We start from the raw sequence: 14,249 nt of genomic DNA on the forward strand, positions 1-14,249 counted from the left end.
TAGAAATACGTACATCGCTATTTTTCGTGAGCAGAAATGCGGACATTTAAAATATTATATTTAATTACAAATTACCAGTAGTTGAACATTTTGAAATATTTTTCTTAAATAGTTTTCGACTGGTTGATTTATTATTAAAGAATTAATCAATTACTCTGCAAATTCTGATCGCAAACAAATTTTTTACACCTTCTTTCTGTCGAGTAACCTCTTAAATGAGCAGAAATTGGGACCAGACCTAACCCAACGTGGTCACACATTCTTATAATCACAAATTGGTCGCATGGGGTTCACTGCACCCCAGCGTATTTTTAAATCTTTTAACTTTTAAGTGATAATTGTACATTCTTAATACTCACACAATCATGCCCTAACAGTCTTTTTCTAGAAATGTAAATTTTGACAGGATGACATTTATAGTTCAGGAAGAGCGATTTTCCACGGCTGTGGAAAAAAGAGATATTTTTATCTCTCCTTATTTTTTGATTCTCGAATTCAAATCAAGAATAATTAATTTTCATTTAAATTGTATCAAAATTTTAATCCTCCACTTAAATTTTAATATAATCTGTCGAATTACATCGATGTTTCTCGAATTTCCATTATTTGACCTTGAAAATTGGTGTAGGGGTGAGATACACCCCGCGTGACCACGAAGGGTTAAATAGAGCAGAGATTTTGAAATTACTCAGCTTTATTACTGCCATTGAATAAAATCTCTACTCGATCGATTGAACTGAATAAGCGAAAGGGTTAAAATAGTAAATCTAACATAAAATCCAAAACTCTAATCTCAAAACTGAAATGGGTTTAAATTGGTTTAAATTGGCTTAAATAAGCGCCCATGAGAGTGGAGACGCGCTAAGCCAGGAAGTACCTAGCGAGGGACTCATGCGTCAAGAATCTAAAACACAGTTTTCCCGGTACCTCATACCACGTGCAAGAAAAACCGAGGGAATTCCCCAATTGCTAGCTACTCTACATGATCCACTAATACAATTATATTTGCAGATTTATGGATTAGTACGGGGGACCTCGTGTAAGAACAGAGATTTACATTCCTACGGTAGACAGGATGCATGATGAATCCCACCACAGCCAGGAGAGCGCAGGATTACATCGCGGCGCGAGACGAAGGTACCGAGAAGTAAAGTAAATTACCGGGAGCCTCATGGAAATTAGGGAGCGCGTAACGAGCTCATGGTCAGAAGCTGGCATCTGGTAGGCTCGGCCCACTTGTTCCCCGTTACCATTCCGCTTTCCATCGCGGTTGCACAGTAGCAATACCCGCCCTTAATGCACGCACGCACGTTCGTCCGTGCACATGTGCGCGCACACTTGAGGCTTTGGGATCATATCGATGCATTAAATCCGGCGGGGTCATGGGGCATCTTTGATATGCCCTCACGGCCGCGATTACTCCCCATAACGTGGGATTACGTACGCGCACGGGGCCAATATCCCGCGGCGTGGCGTAAATAATCCGATTCGGTAGGATACCGTTTAATGGGAATTTTTATATGACACCGATGAATCGACCTTGCTCGGGGATTAGAGAGATTCCCTTCTGGAAAAACCGCTCCAAGTTATTGCGCAGCGGAATACGAGGGATGCTCTCTGAAAGGTGGGTCGATTGGGTGCAAAAAAATGATAAGGTGCGGTAATTATAGTGGGTGCTGTAGAGAGTGAAAGGAGAACAAAGGTGTGGGGGTAAGAAAGGCGAAGCTGGGATGCTATAAACGACGAAAAGCAAATGATTATCCCGTGGAGGTTCTTCTTTCGAAATGACAGCTGCACTTGGCAATAGTAGCCTGGTATTATTCGAAGAATAATTTCAATGCTAGGATTTTTGTGAAACATTTTGCGGAGTACTTAAATAGTTCCTCAAGCGTAATTTGGAAATGAGAGCTGTGATTTAGGCTACCACAGAGGTCTCTGCGTTCCCGAAACAAGTTTCGGGATGAACGCAAGTGCTTCTTTCATACCGTCGAAGGAGAAGGCAGAAGAGGTTTCCTTTAATGCTTCCAATCATCTTGAGTTTCATTTCAAAGTTAATTTTCGACATTTCGTTGACACAAGGGATGGTTTTATATCGAGTACAGAGTGAAGCAGATGTTTGTAGGTAATGATACCGTAAGATCGATGCGGCATTAACGAAATTACGAAGCACTTTGTTGAAATTGATATCGAAGCGTCGCAGGAGGATCAGTTTCCTTCTTCGCGGGTTTTACAGTCTCCTCTCGCTTACTCGGGCCCAATACGCACGCGTGGCACGCAAGGAAGCTCGGAAAGCCGTTGTAGCGAGCGGCTGTGCGCGACCGCGAAAGAAGTCCCGAATTAATTTCACCGTTCCTTCTAGCTGGCTAAATAAAAAGCTAAGTGAATTTCATGGCCGGCGAGCAGTTCGCCTTAGCAGCTTTGTTATTTCGCTCTTTACCCAGCCCGTCCACGTAATTTCTCAACTTTCACGAGAAGTATGCGCGGACGTGCCGTGAAAATATTTCTCCTTTAATTTTCCTGAACCCGCCGGTTACGTGGGCGCGAGCACGCCGCCGGGCAAAGCTGTGTACGTGTACACGTATACACGTGTGCAGCCGTGTCTCTAGATAAGTACCACGTAAACCACTTGCTAAACGTTACGGGGTGCAGAGTGGTAGGAGAGAACTTCAGGCTTTCCATCAGCTACTTAAGTCTTAAAGGAACGTGTATTCTTCTCTGCTTTTCGAGGTCACGTTCGGATTGTACCGTAGACGATTTTTTCTGTTATTCTTCATTTTCTGTTAACAATTCCTACGCAACATAGTAGTTACAACCAAACAGAAAGGAATGACGCTCTTGTGGAGCTGCATTCTTATGAACGCAGTTCTCAGAAGAACCTTATTATTTATAGGATGGCTCTTAGGTCCACTCTTCAACTCCTTTCGAGTGACAATCAATGATCAAAGTAATATTTTCATTTATGTGGGCGCGAGGATACTTTGCGCGTCGAGGAACGTAAATGGACTGTTTGGCGCAAAGAACGAGTGTTCGCGGCGGAAGAGATACCGAGTGTTTAGGTTTGCGCGTGGGTTACAAGGGAGAACGATTCTTGGAACGCCGGCGGAACTTTTGCGCGCGTATGGGATCTTGAAAAGTGCGGGGTTGATCGAGAGCGGAGCAGGGAAGATTGCTTTGAGCGTCGGGGAGAGTTCAGGCGTTGAAGATTGCAGGGTAGATTAGGAATAGTTTTAATATAGGCACGCAATTATTATTATTATTATTAAAAGTGTGCTGTTCCTTCACGCCTGTCCAGAACACCTAACCTTGCCTCACATCTGTCGTGTCCCAAAATTACTGTCGTTGCATCGTTTCTTATCACCAAGACACTGAACAATTACCTGACCGCCGACCATGCCCTGGCGAAGCCTGACCAGGTCGGTCTGACTCCAGGCGCTCTTGCTCCAAGGCGCGACCTGTCGTAGATCCTTGTCGAAGTCGAACTCGGCCAGCTGATTGTGGACGAAGTTTCGAATGTTCCAGGGCAGGTCATTGTGCCCGTCGATCAAAGGCACCTCGGAAAGAACCTGCCTGACCGTCTCCAGCCTCTCCCTCGGCGACGTCAGGTGTGCAATCTCCCCATCGGCTGGTCGTGGCCCAACTTTGCCCACCCAGCTTCCAATTGACAGTATGATCACGCTTGCTACCCAGACACCGCTCTGACCGCCACACTGAAACATCGATCGTTCGCGGTTAGTTAGGAATTACCGAGGAGCATTCCTCTTCGGGCCGAACGCAAAGCTGGATAAACTACTGGACTATCTTTTCGCAGAAGTTTCAACAGCCGTTCATTGTACACCGCGGAGAACGGGGGTGGCGCGGGTTCAAGTTAAATTCGCGTTACTTGCTGAACAAGCGGGCTAACTTTCAACTTTCATAGCCAAAAATTAACTCGACTGAAAGGCGGGCTCCTTGGATATCCAGCTGGGGCAAAAGTGCGTTACTACCTATCAGATTTAATCGGCTGAAAGTTTAGGGAAAGCTTGGGCATTCAAGAATTCACTTGGAACTCTGTAAGAAGTGGTTCAGAAATCCATTTCAACGAAACATTGATTTATCGCCTAATCGAAGCACTTTTTTTCCAATTATCATTACATGTTCAAGAATCTTACGTTACACCTTAGTACTAATCACGTTAAACTGTGTACACGTTCTCAGAAGCAAAGATCCATGGATTCGTTGTACCATAGGGTAGATCGAGGTGAATCGGATCAAGATAAGAATTCAGTTGATATTTCTTATATCGCGATAGAAACGAGCATTCCGAGCATTTCTGGGTTATTTCTCACGGTTTAGTTATTTGTTTGCAGAAGAAAGATTTTTAAATTTGGATTTATTTTTTATTATTAATGTTCAAGCCAAAGGGGTACCTATTAAATAGTTACAAATATACTAGCAAAATACCCCCGCGCGTCGCTTCGCACCTGAGAGATATTAAGGACTTCGTGAAAACACATTTCACCCCCTCTCACCACCCTCTGAGCGATGTATCAGGGTAAAATCCTGAAATTGCTTTTTAGGCATTTATGTGGGTAACCTTTCGAAGTAAAAACCAAGATGATATCAAATCGGGCCTAAGAGATTTTGAGCAATCCGCGAAAATGCATTTCACCCCCTTAGGGGTTGGTTAGGGAAAGATCCTGAAATTGATTTGTGGGCATTTCTGTGGGTAATCTTTGTGAGTAAGAACCAAGTTGATATTTAATCGAGCCTAAGAGATATTAAGGAATCCGCGAAAACACGCTTTACCCTTTTTCACCCTCTTGGGGGTGTAATTTAAAAAAAAAACCCTTTCCCATCCAGCACCTACGTTGCAAACGGGATACACCCTCCGAATTTCATTTTCTAGGGTCACCGGTTTTGCCTGGACTATGATGAATCAGTGACACAACGATTATATAAGTATATCTAAACCTAGTTTTTTCTTTAACATTTACCTATTATTTTTGTACCATCCAACACGAAGTGATTCGATTCGCCCCGGTCGACCCTACATCTAGAAATGCAGTCTGGCAGGCTCGGCTCCGGCAAACCACGATTATCCAGAAGTTTCGTAGCTCGAGAAGCTCGCCTACGCTGGAGCTTCATCCGTCCAGAAATTCACTTATCCAAAATCTTGCTCGACTACAAACTCTGACGGGCGAAAGCTAGTTTAATCAACCGGTTAAGTGTGCAGACGTCGCTGGTAGCTGCGTCGTAACGCGCTGCGCACCAACGGCTTTCAAAAGGAGCGATTCCGCAGCGAGGAAATAAGTTGGCTTGGTATTGCGCGTGCGGGGGGAGGTTATTAAGTTCCGTAATACGTTTCGCATTAGACGTTGGATGCCCGTGCTCTGGCGCGCGACGTTGTCCAAAGGGGGCAGGCGAAGACGGGACAGCTGAAAGCTTTGGCGCTTCCGCCTAGAAATAATTTACTGTTTCGTCCTGTGAGTTGCAAATGTCGCCGGAGCAGAGCGACTGTCATCACAGGCCTGAAGGGGTTGAATAGTTTATGATCGCCGTCAAAGGAGCACGGCGAATTCCTCCCGAGGAGAACGATTGTTCGGCGTAGGGGCGCTCGGTTTTCAAAGCGCGTTTGGGAGCGCCGGCACGAAGAAGGAATCGTTTTACCCCCGCTCCGAATTACCTCGTATTTCGTGCTGGCCTTTTGTGGAGCGTAACTTTGCTTTTCTTTGCTGTAACGCGCGATGAAATACGCGGATGCGTGATTTATTCGGAGCTCGGGTGGAGCTCGGAGTCGGGGAATCTTTTAATACTGCATGCGAATTGTAATATTTAATAAGCAATTCGAAGTGGAGACGCTTGGAAGGACGTGTAAGAAATTTTGTGTGTATATCGGGAGGAAAGCTTTTACCTGACTTATTCTGCCACGCGAGTTCCATTACGGAGTGGTTCACCCTCATACTTGCGTCTTTCTCCATCAAGCTAGATCATGTCGCCGATGGCAATTCGTCGGAAGGGTGATGGATCGCTTCTTCCCGTAAGGGAACTGAGTGATCGGCCTGGCGGCATGATTAAAAAAGAGAATCAGCTGTCAAGCTGCTTCCAACGGCGGAAGACAAACTTCCCTTTCTAATGCAACCGTCGTGGAAATACGTTGAATCAGACGGGCGGAGGAGAAACGGCGACTCGAAGGCGGAGAACGGGCGGTACCGCGCGCAAGCCGTACGTTTCACACGTGAACGTCCATTAACAGATTCTTTCGCCCAGGCTTTCAGCCGTTTCCCTCCCCTCGATACAACGAACCTTCAGTCTTTCGAATTATCGGAAAAGGTGGACGCCGGAGAAAGTGTGCCAGAACGTCCGGAATCTGTAAAAGTTGGGAACGTGCGATTCGAGAGTAACGCGCAAATAAACCAGTTGATCGAAATGCTGCTTTCAGGGAGCATTTAGATTTTCCTTTGTCTCAAATAACATATAAAACCTTCGAGATCACTTTGATGGCCTTTAAATTTTGGCTAAGTGCCAAGGATAACTTATAAGCTACTAAAATCTGAAAAATTTAATGCGATTATTTTGTTGCAAGTTTTGAGAGTATATTGAAGACAATTCAGAAATAAAGTGTGTAAATCGAAGCTTGAAATGTTGGATGAGAACAGTTTCAAGCCACGAGAGAACGAGAGTTATGAGACTGCTGAAGAGTATCGCTTTATCTACTGTCTGACTAAACGGTGATCTATACTACTTGCCCGTTGGACTGCAGTAACATCGTGACGTCTGATCCAGCACGTGATATTCTACTCCGCGGAGGTGCGTAACCTTACGATAAATTCGTTTCCAGGTTCAATTTTCCTGTAAACAGCTTATCGAGCGCTTTTAGTAAAGCACATCCATCAGAAAGTATATGGAAACGTCACCAGCACGCGACGTGTTGCAGTAACATTCAATTTAACGATTAACAGAAGTCTAGTTTCAGTATTTGTGACAGGGGGTGATTCACGCTTCTTCTTACTTATCATTGCTGTTGCCGTAAACTGGAGGCACAGTGGTAGTACGGGGTAACGTTGGCAGCTATACTGCTGGACGTTATTTTCTCCGGATCGATCACGCGAAAAGTTAAGCGCCAATTCGCGTAAAATAAATAGTGTATCGCCTGATACATAGATGGCGTTGTTTTAAATTATTAATTATTAGTTGGAATAAGCGGGCGTACTGTTTCAATTTTAAGAATTAGTGAACAATTCACTATTCAATGCGACAAACTTTATCGTCCAAAATATGTGTCGCGATAAATTAGACCTCGTTATGAGTTTTCTAAAATTGTATGTAAATTTCGCGTATTCAAATTGTTTTCTCGGTCTTATTTACTTCTTACGTACTTTCTAAGAAGATTGCGCGTGCCTTTTCTTGGGAAAAACATAGTATTGAGCACGGAAAAAGAACGTGTCGTTAGTGCGTCTCCGGAACTTAACATTTTTTTTAAAGCAATATAAAATGAAACAGATTTAGGTAAGTGTCAATGTAACTTCAGATTAGAAAAACTTTACCTGTTAATGCTATTTATATGATGTGCATTTGTATCAAAGTAGGCTTTTAAAACAGCATTTTGCTGAATCCCGCCCATTGCGTCACAAAAAGGGGAGGAAAAAGACCAAATGTGTACTAATCTAGCATAATTTGTTGGGGCAATAAAGACGTATTAATATTATTAATTATTATTAATATTATTATGATTATTGTTGTTATTATTATTATTATTATTATTATTATTATTATTATTATTATTATTATTATTATTATTATTATTACATTGTATTTTTGTGTAATACTGTATTTATACAGTTAGGTGTATTTATATCAGTTAATTAACATTCATTTAAGAAGGAAAAGGACAAAATTTTTCTGCAATTTCACACTTGCAGTATAATCACAAAGGTGCAACATTATGATAGGATACTTAAAGCAAATGTAAAAATGCTAATTTTTATATTATACTAACTTAACTTTGATTGTCACAAAGCGTCAAGGGGGTCAAATAAGGGGGAAGTGGTGAGATGTCCAGATTTCATGGTAGTCCATACTTTCCGCAGGATTCACACCCAAACATAGTATCGCATTTGTTATATTAGTATTCTAACAAAACGTTAGAAAAACCTGCCAATGTTCCCCCAGTTTACGGTACCTACTTCTATCGTTTACCCTATCAAATTTCTCGCGCACAGTAGCCTGCGCTTCCCGCAATTACCAAAGAACTTTAATCTCATACCTCCATCTAGGCGGAATAAAAACAAAATCTGCTTCGCGAAACAAACTTCACCTAAAATCCATTACCTGCCATTCCTTTGACGCAAAAAAGGAACCCACCGAGAGCCCGAAAAAAATTGCCACGAGCGCGCCCGCGAAACATAACTAAAATTTAATCAATGTTTCCAGCGCGAACCACGCCGCGTCCCCAAAATGAATTCCAGCCCGTACAAGCTCCCCTTTCGATCCAGATTCCCGTGTAACAATTCGCTCAGCGAACAAATTCCAATACGTACCAACGTTGGCGACAACGACCAATTTCCTTTTCCCTAACACCGACGCGGAACTTACAAATTCCATCGCGACGATTTTTATCAAAAGCGTATAAAAGCGGCCTAGCGTTGACCCCCGATTGCTGGTTAACGTCTTCGACGCGGTGACGAGACGAAAATGCAGAAAGCACCGGGGTCGATCAGGGATGGAACGCTGGCGGGGCGAATTGGCCAGCATCCAAACGTAAGCTGTAATAAAAGGGTCGTATTAAAAAGAATGCTCTCGAAGGCAGTTTGGGAGGGTGGCAACAAAGGCCGATCTATCGATCAGCGAGTCGATCGACGCGTCCGTACGCGTTCGATGGAACCACAATGGGGCAGTTACAACGTTCCAAGTCGCTAAAGACCGTCGAGACCCTCCTCGTCTCTGCCTCCCCCGTTTCCCGCCGGCGCAGTTAGATCTCGATCGTTCCTTCGGCCCACTTATATCGTTACTTCGAATACACGGCGGAAATTTAATGCGCTCCTCGGATTTATCACCGTCCCTGCTCGGGACAGCTACTTGGGGATCCGCGAGGGGAGGCAGAGGTAACGCCGCGGCTCTGGCTCGGCCCTAGGAGGTATATATTTCTGCACGCGTGGGCGTATTTTTGTTTTACCTCCGGCGTGCTTTATGCCGGCGTGTGCACGCGGCAGAAGTGTCGTGTACGTTCGGAATTCTGATCAGCCCGTGGCTTTTATCCCCCGCGCTTTACATATTTCGCCTTTTATGCGACGGCGCTGCTGGCTTGCTTTGTGTTCGAGGAGATTCCAATGACGTTACGGTGTAACGTAGCCGCGGAGAGGAACACACCGCGCCATGGTTTGGAGGGTTGCCTATACCGTACCACTTAAGATAGTTTACGTTATATTTCATATTTGGTATTGTTGTGATTCAAACGCAAGTTAATGCCGGATATTGTAGCCTGATCTCGTAGGCACATACTGTTAGATGTTTAAGCTTCTGTTCAGAACTCATTAATTTGTTACGAATGCTTTTTGTGAGGTACTCTAGAAAGGTACGATTCAGGCAACCGGTCTCCTAAATCGTGCCCCTCGGTTTCTAAAATTGCACCTCTTCTAAAAATACACAACCTATGTAACATAGGTATGAGTTCGCGAATCATACTGGCACGATTGTAGTGGCGCAATTTTTGGAAACGTGATCAGTCTATTTATAAATATCGATTTAAACTTTATAATGAATGTAGGGGAAAGTGGGGTAAAATGGAACAACAATGTTTCTGTTAGATAAGAGCTGCGAATGAGTTGGTATCGCGTGACATGGAACCAAAGGGTCCTCATAGCATTTTTTGATAGACCACAGACCCCTGCACACGTTTTTTTTCCATTAAGAGAGTTGGAAAAATTTCCGGTATCGACGTTTCAATATTGCGTTGGACTTTCGACCACTTTTCGGTACTTGGATTTGGGAAATTAATAACGGCAAATATATCGTTGGATTCTATAGTCCTTGCGCTAAATTTTGACGTATATAAAAAGTTCTTTACCTTGCGCTGAAGTGTAAATATTAAATGTTTACTAAATGACTGCATGTAAAGGGTGGGCCCATGAGGCCTGCACCAGTGCTGAAAAGGAAGATGATACATTTGTATGAGATTTTTGTTTATAAAATAATAAACAAAAAGTATTAATCTATCCTTCTTTTACGATATTATATTTATATTTGATTATTTTCCGTAATTTTCATGTTATCTAATAAAATATTTTCTCTTATATGTATAATATATATTTTTGTTATATTTTATTTGTAATAGTTATACTTAAAACATATATTTATAGATTTTAACATAAATGAATACATTTTAAATCATAAAAATAAAGATTTTGTACGTTTACACGGTCTTCGAGTGGGTGTTCCGTCTTACCCCACCATTTCAGCGAGGCGAAGATTTCAATACCTCCGGTAAATTTCATTTTCCGTCGTTCCCAAAGATTTTTCTTAACAATGACTTTGATTTCCTTATAGTCTAAGGTCCACTGAAGACTCCTGTTGAAGTCTCGTGTGTTTTTCTCCTCCCCATTTTAAGTTACCACCCTCCAAAGTTAAGCGTTCCGTATTACCCCACATTCCCCTAATAGGTACGTAAAATGAATGTAAAGTATTCTACAAGAGACCCGCTTTCAGAAAAATACAAAAATACAGGATGAAACTGTATTGTTAGATTATTATCAGCTAAAATAAACTGATAAAAAGTTACATCAATCATCCCTGATTTTTTAAAATATTTATATTACCCACAAAATAGGGTGTAAGCTCGAAAGGATTTCTTTCTATTTTTCACTTCGCATTTCCCTGATATTTTTTTACCATTACATGTCGTTAATATTCTTTAATTATTGAGGATTTGATGAGGTGCGATTTAGAGGACCACTAAGATTTTGGCAACTCTCTCCTAATTGTGCTCCGAGCAGGATGCGTTCGTGGGCGTTGTGGTAAAGTGGAAATTGGGAAACACACTGTTTGCTGCTTATATAGAAGGTAAGAGAAAGAAAGAAGACACTTCGATCGAGTTTTAGTACTTCAATGCTGATGGGTCTGGAATTGACGAAGAACTTTTACGCGCGACTATTCTCGTAGATACAAACAGTGTTCCACGGCAGGTTCGTATTTTGCTCGAGGATTAGATTCTCCTCGCAGTCTTCAAAGTTAACAGCTTCGGCTACTTTTCGCCGAACAGCAACTGCACTTGCATTACCTTCAGTAAAGGCTGTGCTTTCAATGGATTATTCTAAACTTAATTGGAGGTTTAAACATCTTTATCCGAGGAGCACTATGCTTAAACTTCTTTCTTCCAGATCTGTGCTTTAAACTGCAGTACGTGCTTCGTACCATCTAGAGAATTTCCCGATACCACATTGGCGCAGTATCATGAAATTTCTTAAGCTGTCTAAGACGGAGGTTTAAGGAAAAGAGTGGATCGTGCTTAAGAGGATTTCTTCAGTTTTATGGGAATACGTATATGTAGGTATGTATACTTGCGCAGGATTTCGTGTAAAATCACAGAGAGAGAGAGAGACAGAGAGAGAGACAGAGAGTGAGAGAGAGAGAGAGAGAGAGAGAGAGAGAGAGAGAGAGAGAGAGAAGACTTGAGGAAAATGGATCTCGAAGAAACCCGTAGGTACTGTTTGTCGTCACGAAAACAAGTGATTTCGAGTAATAGTTTACCAGTACTTAACTCTAGATTACTAAACTACCCTGTGAGTGACGTTGTTACAAAACATTAATGACAAGTACGACTTTAAATTAAAACACCAATATATTTCCGAAAAAATATATTTTTATTCAAGCAACATAAATTTTACTTCCTTCAGCTTAACAGATCAGAAAACAATAAAGAAAATGAAATGTTTTTTATTCGGTACAACAGGGAGACATGTTCATGTTATGAGCCCGACATATTGGTTTTTTGCATTGCATGCAAAAGTTGAGTGGCTGAGCAGTCCAAGCGCTCGTAAAAGTAATTTTTGGCGAATTAATTGCAAGAAGATGAAAGCAAGCACAGACTTTTCCTTTTACACGCTGTTTATTACTATCGCGTGGAGCAAGGAAATATTTTTCTTGTCTACATATATATTTTACAAATGGCGCCACACGAGGTTGATTAGGTACACAGTGCTTTAGAAAAAAGTGTCTTTTGTTCTGCCCTGATGTTGAGCTTAAACGTGCAAATACAGCGGTTGCTTTGGAATATGTTTCTCCTAGAGACTGTAATTTTGGAGGGGACCTCTGAGAAAATAATTGAACCGAAATTATTAAAATGGCGGCTAGGAGAAGGCGACCATTACGATAAATGACGATTTTCGGGGTGCACAGATGCGCTCATGTTTCATCATTTTCCATCTGTAAAATAACAACTACACAACGCAAATGAAAAACCCACGATTAAGGACAAGCTAATCTAATATACTGACTAAATTTGGTCGAATTTTTTATTTCTGATGAACCAAGTCGTAGCTACAGTGATCACCGTAATAAAAAAAGCGCTGTCGGGAGATCGCTTATAATTCCATTATTTATTTAGTTATCGCATTGCAAAAAAAACTACAAGAACTTTAAAATATATACTTTCGAATATACTACCGTTTATTTAAAAAAAAGTCTTCATATTGAAGAAAAAAAATTCCGAATATACTTGCGTTTTCTGACCTTGCAGGTAGGCATAACCCCTTAAGTCATTCTTCCAGTTTCCCATGTCCTGGGCACAGGAAAGAGCAAAGTACAGGGGCCAGTTACTAGCAGCGCAATGAATACAGCCCTCGTCCAAGCCTCTTTCCCCTTTCATCGCGTTCTTATCCACTAGTCGCGCAAGAAGCAACCGCTTTTATAAATTGAATCAAGCTTTTTAGACGCGGCGGAAGCAACACGCTTCTCACTTTGACGCGGTTTCGCCGATAGTTTGATACAACTCCGGCCGGGGAAGAACTCGTAAACTTCATCGGGTCTGGCGTCGAGTTGAAATTTCGTTTATCCCCGGCTGGGGACGCTTAATTAGCGTTTTAATGGCGAGCAGGGAAGATCGAGTTATCGCGTGAAAATCGCGAGCAGCTCGCGCGAAATAACCGCCTCGACGTCAAGCTCCTTTCCCCGAAGCTCCAGAAATTCGAGGCGCACGGAAGCCCCCATGTTTATCGCCGAGGGAAGCGCACGGGTCACCGAGCACATTTATAGAATATTCCGATCTCGCCCGGTGCGGCCCGATATTGTTCGTTTCATAATTGACGAGGCAATTTTGCGGATCGCGCAAAGCCTCGATCAAACGTTTACAGAGAAACAAGCAAACAACGGAGCACCTCCGCCGGCCTGAATCGAAAATTTTCGCGTGTCTGCCCGGCAGCTGGATGATGGCTTTCAAAAACGGGGAACGGATATTCGATATGCATACATATTTTCAACGCTGCATTCGAAACCGAGTTCAAGTCACTACTTAGAAAAATGTGCTCAGTAGTGATATGACATTTTTTGCTTTTACATTTCAAAAATTGAACGTCTATTGGAGATTTACCTTTGTTAGGCAGAAAAGGTAGCCTCGGGCGACGGGACTCGAACTCAAGATCCGCGGATCCTCTGCCTACTGGATTTTTTTTTATTTTTCTTTTTATTATAAAGTTTATTGAATGGGTGAGTACAGTCGAGAGATAAAGGCGAGCTCAATAGACGTAAGAAAAGGGCTCAGTAATCCGAGAAGGAATCACAAAAGTCCGGTTGCTCGAGAGCTTTCAAGACTCCTGGACAGGTCGCTCGGCTAGGTCTACAATTGGATGAATGTTCGCGCTGTCGTGCGCTGTCTCCAGCAAGAGGGGGTGGAAAAATATTTACAAATTTAGATCAGTCTGATTCGTAAGGCGAGTGAGCTGCTGCGTGGGGTCTGCGTACTGGCCAGCCGCGTTATCAATTCCCCTATGCGCGTATCACACTAGCTGCCGTGGCCGACGTCGGACCACTCAAAGTGAAGCAGTCGACGCTGCGGCCAGGATAGCCGACGGGCTATTTTCCGAGCCGCAGCGACAGCTGCAGCCAACCAGGGCGCAGGGTTTTCGCGCGGTATTTGTTTGATATTCACGATAGGTTTAAAAAAAAGTGTCAGCAGTACTTATCATAATGCTCAGTGCTACAAAGTCACGTTTTGTAGAAAGAGGTTGTGACGAACACCTTGCTTTTTCCTACGCGCTACCCAATGTTTTGCCCGGACACCA

At 42.7% G+C, this 14,249-nt stretch overlaps 1 protein-coding gene across 3 annotated transcripts in view; it reads right to left on the bottom strand.

Annotated features, from left to right (window-relative positions):
- LOC143368497 (dipeptidase 1) overlaps positions 1-14,249 on the bottom strand; it is a 195,625-nt gene that overhangs the window by 13,130 nt on the left and 168,246 nt on the right. For all 3 annotated transcript variants that reach the window (XM_076811309.1, XM_076811300.1, XM_076811292.1), the window contains one exon: positions 3,378-3,707. In XM_076811309.1, the coding sequence (XP_076667424.1) occupies positions 3,378-3,707 (330 nt within the window). The remainder of the gene's footprint in view (positions 1-3,377; positions 3,708-14,249) is intronic.

Source organism: Andrena cerasifolii, chromosome 1 (genome assembly GCF_050908995.1).
Source record: "Andrena cerasifolii isolate SP2316 chromosome 1, iyAndCera1_principal, whole genome shotgun sequence".
NCBI lineage: Eukaryota > Metazoa > Arthropoda > Insecta > Hymenoptera > Andrenidae > Andrena > Andrena cerasifolii.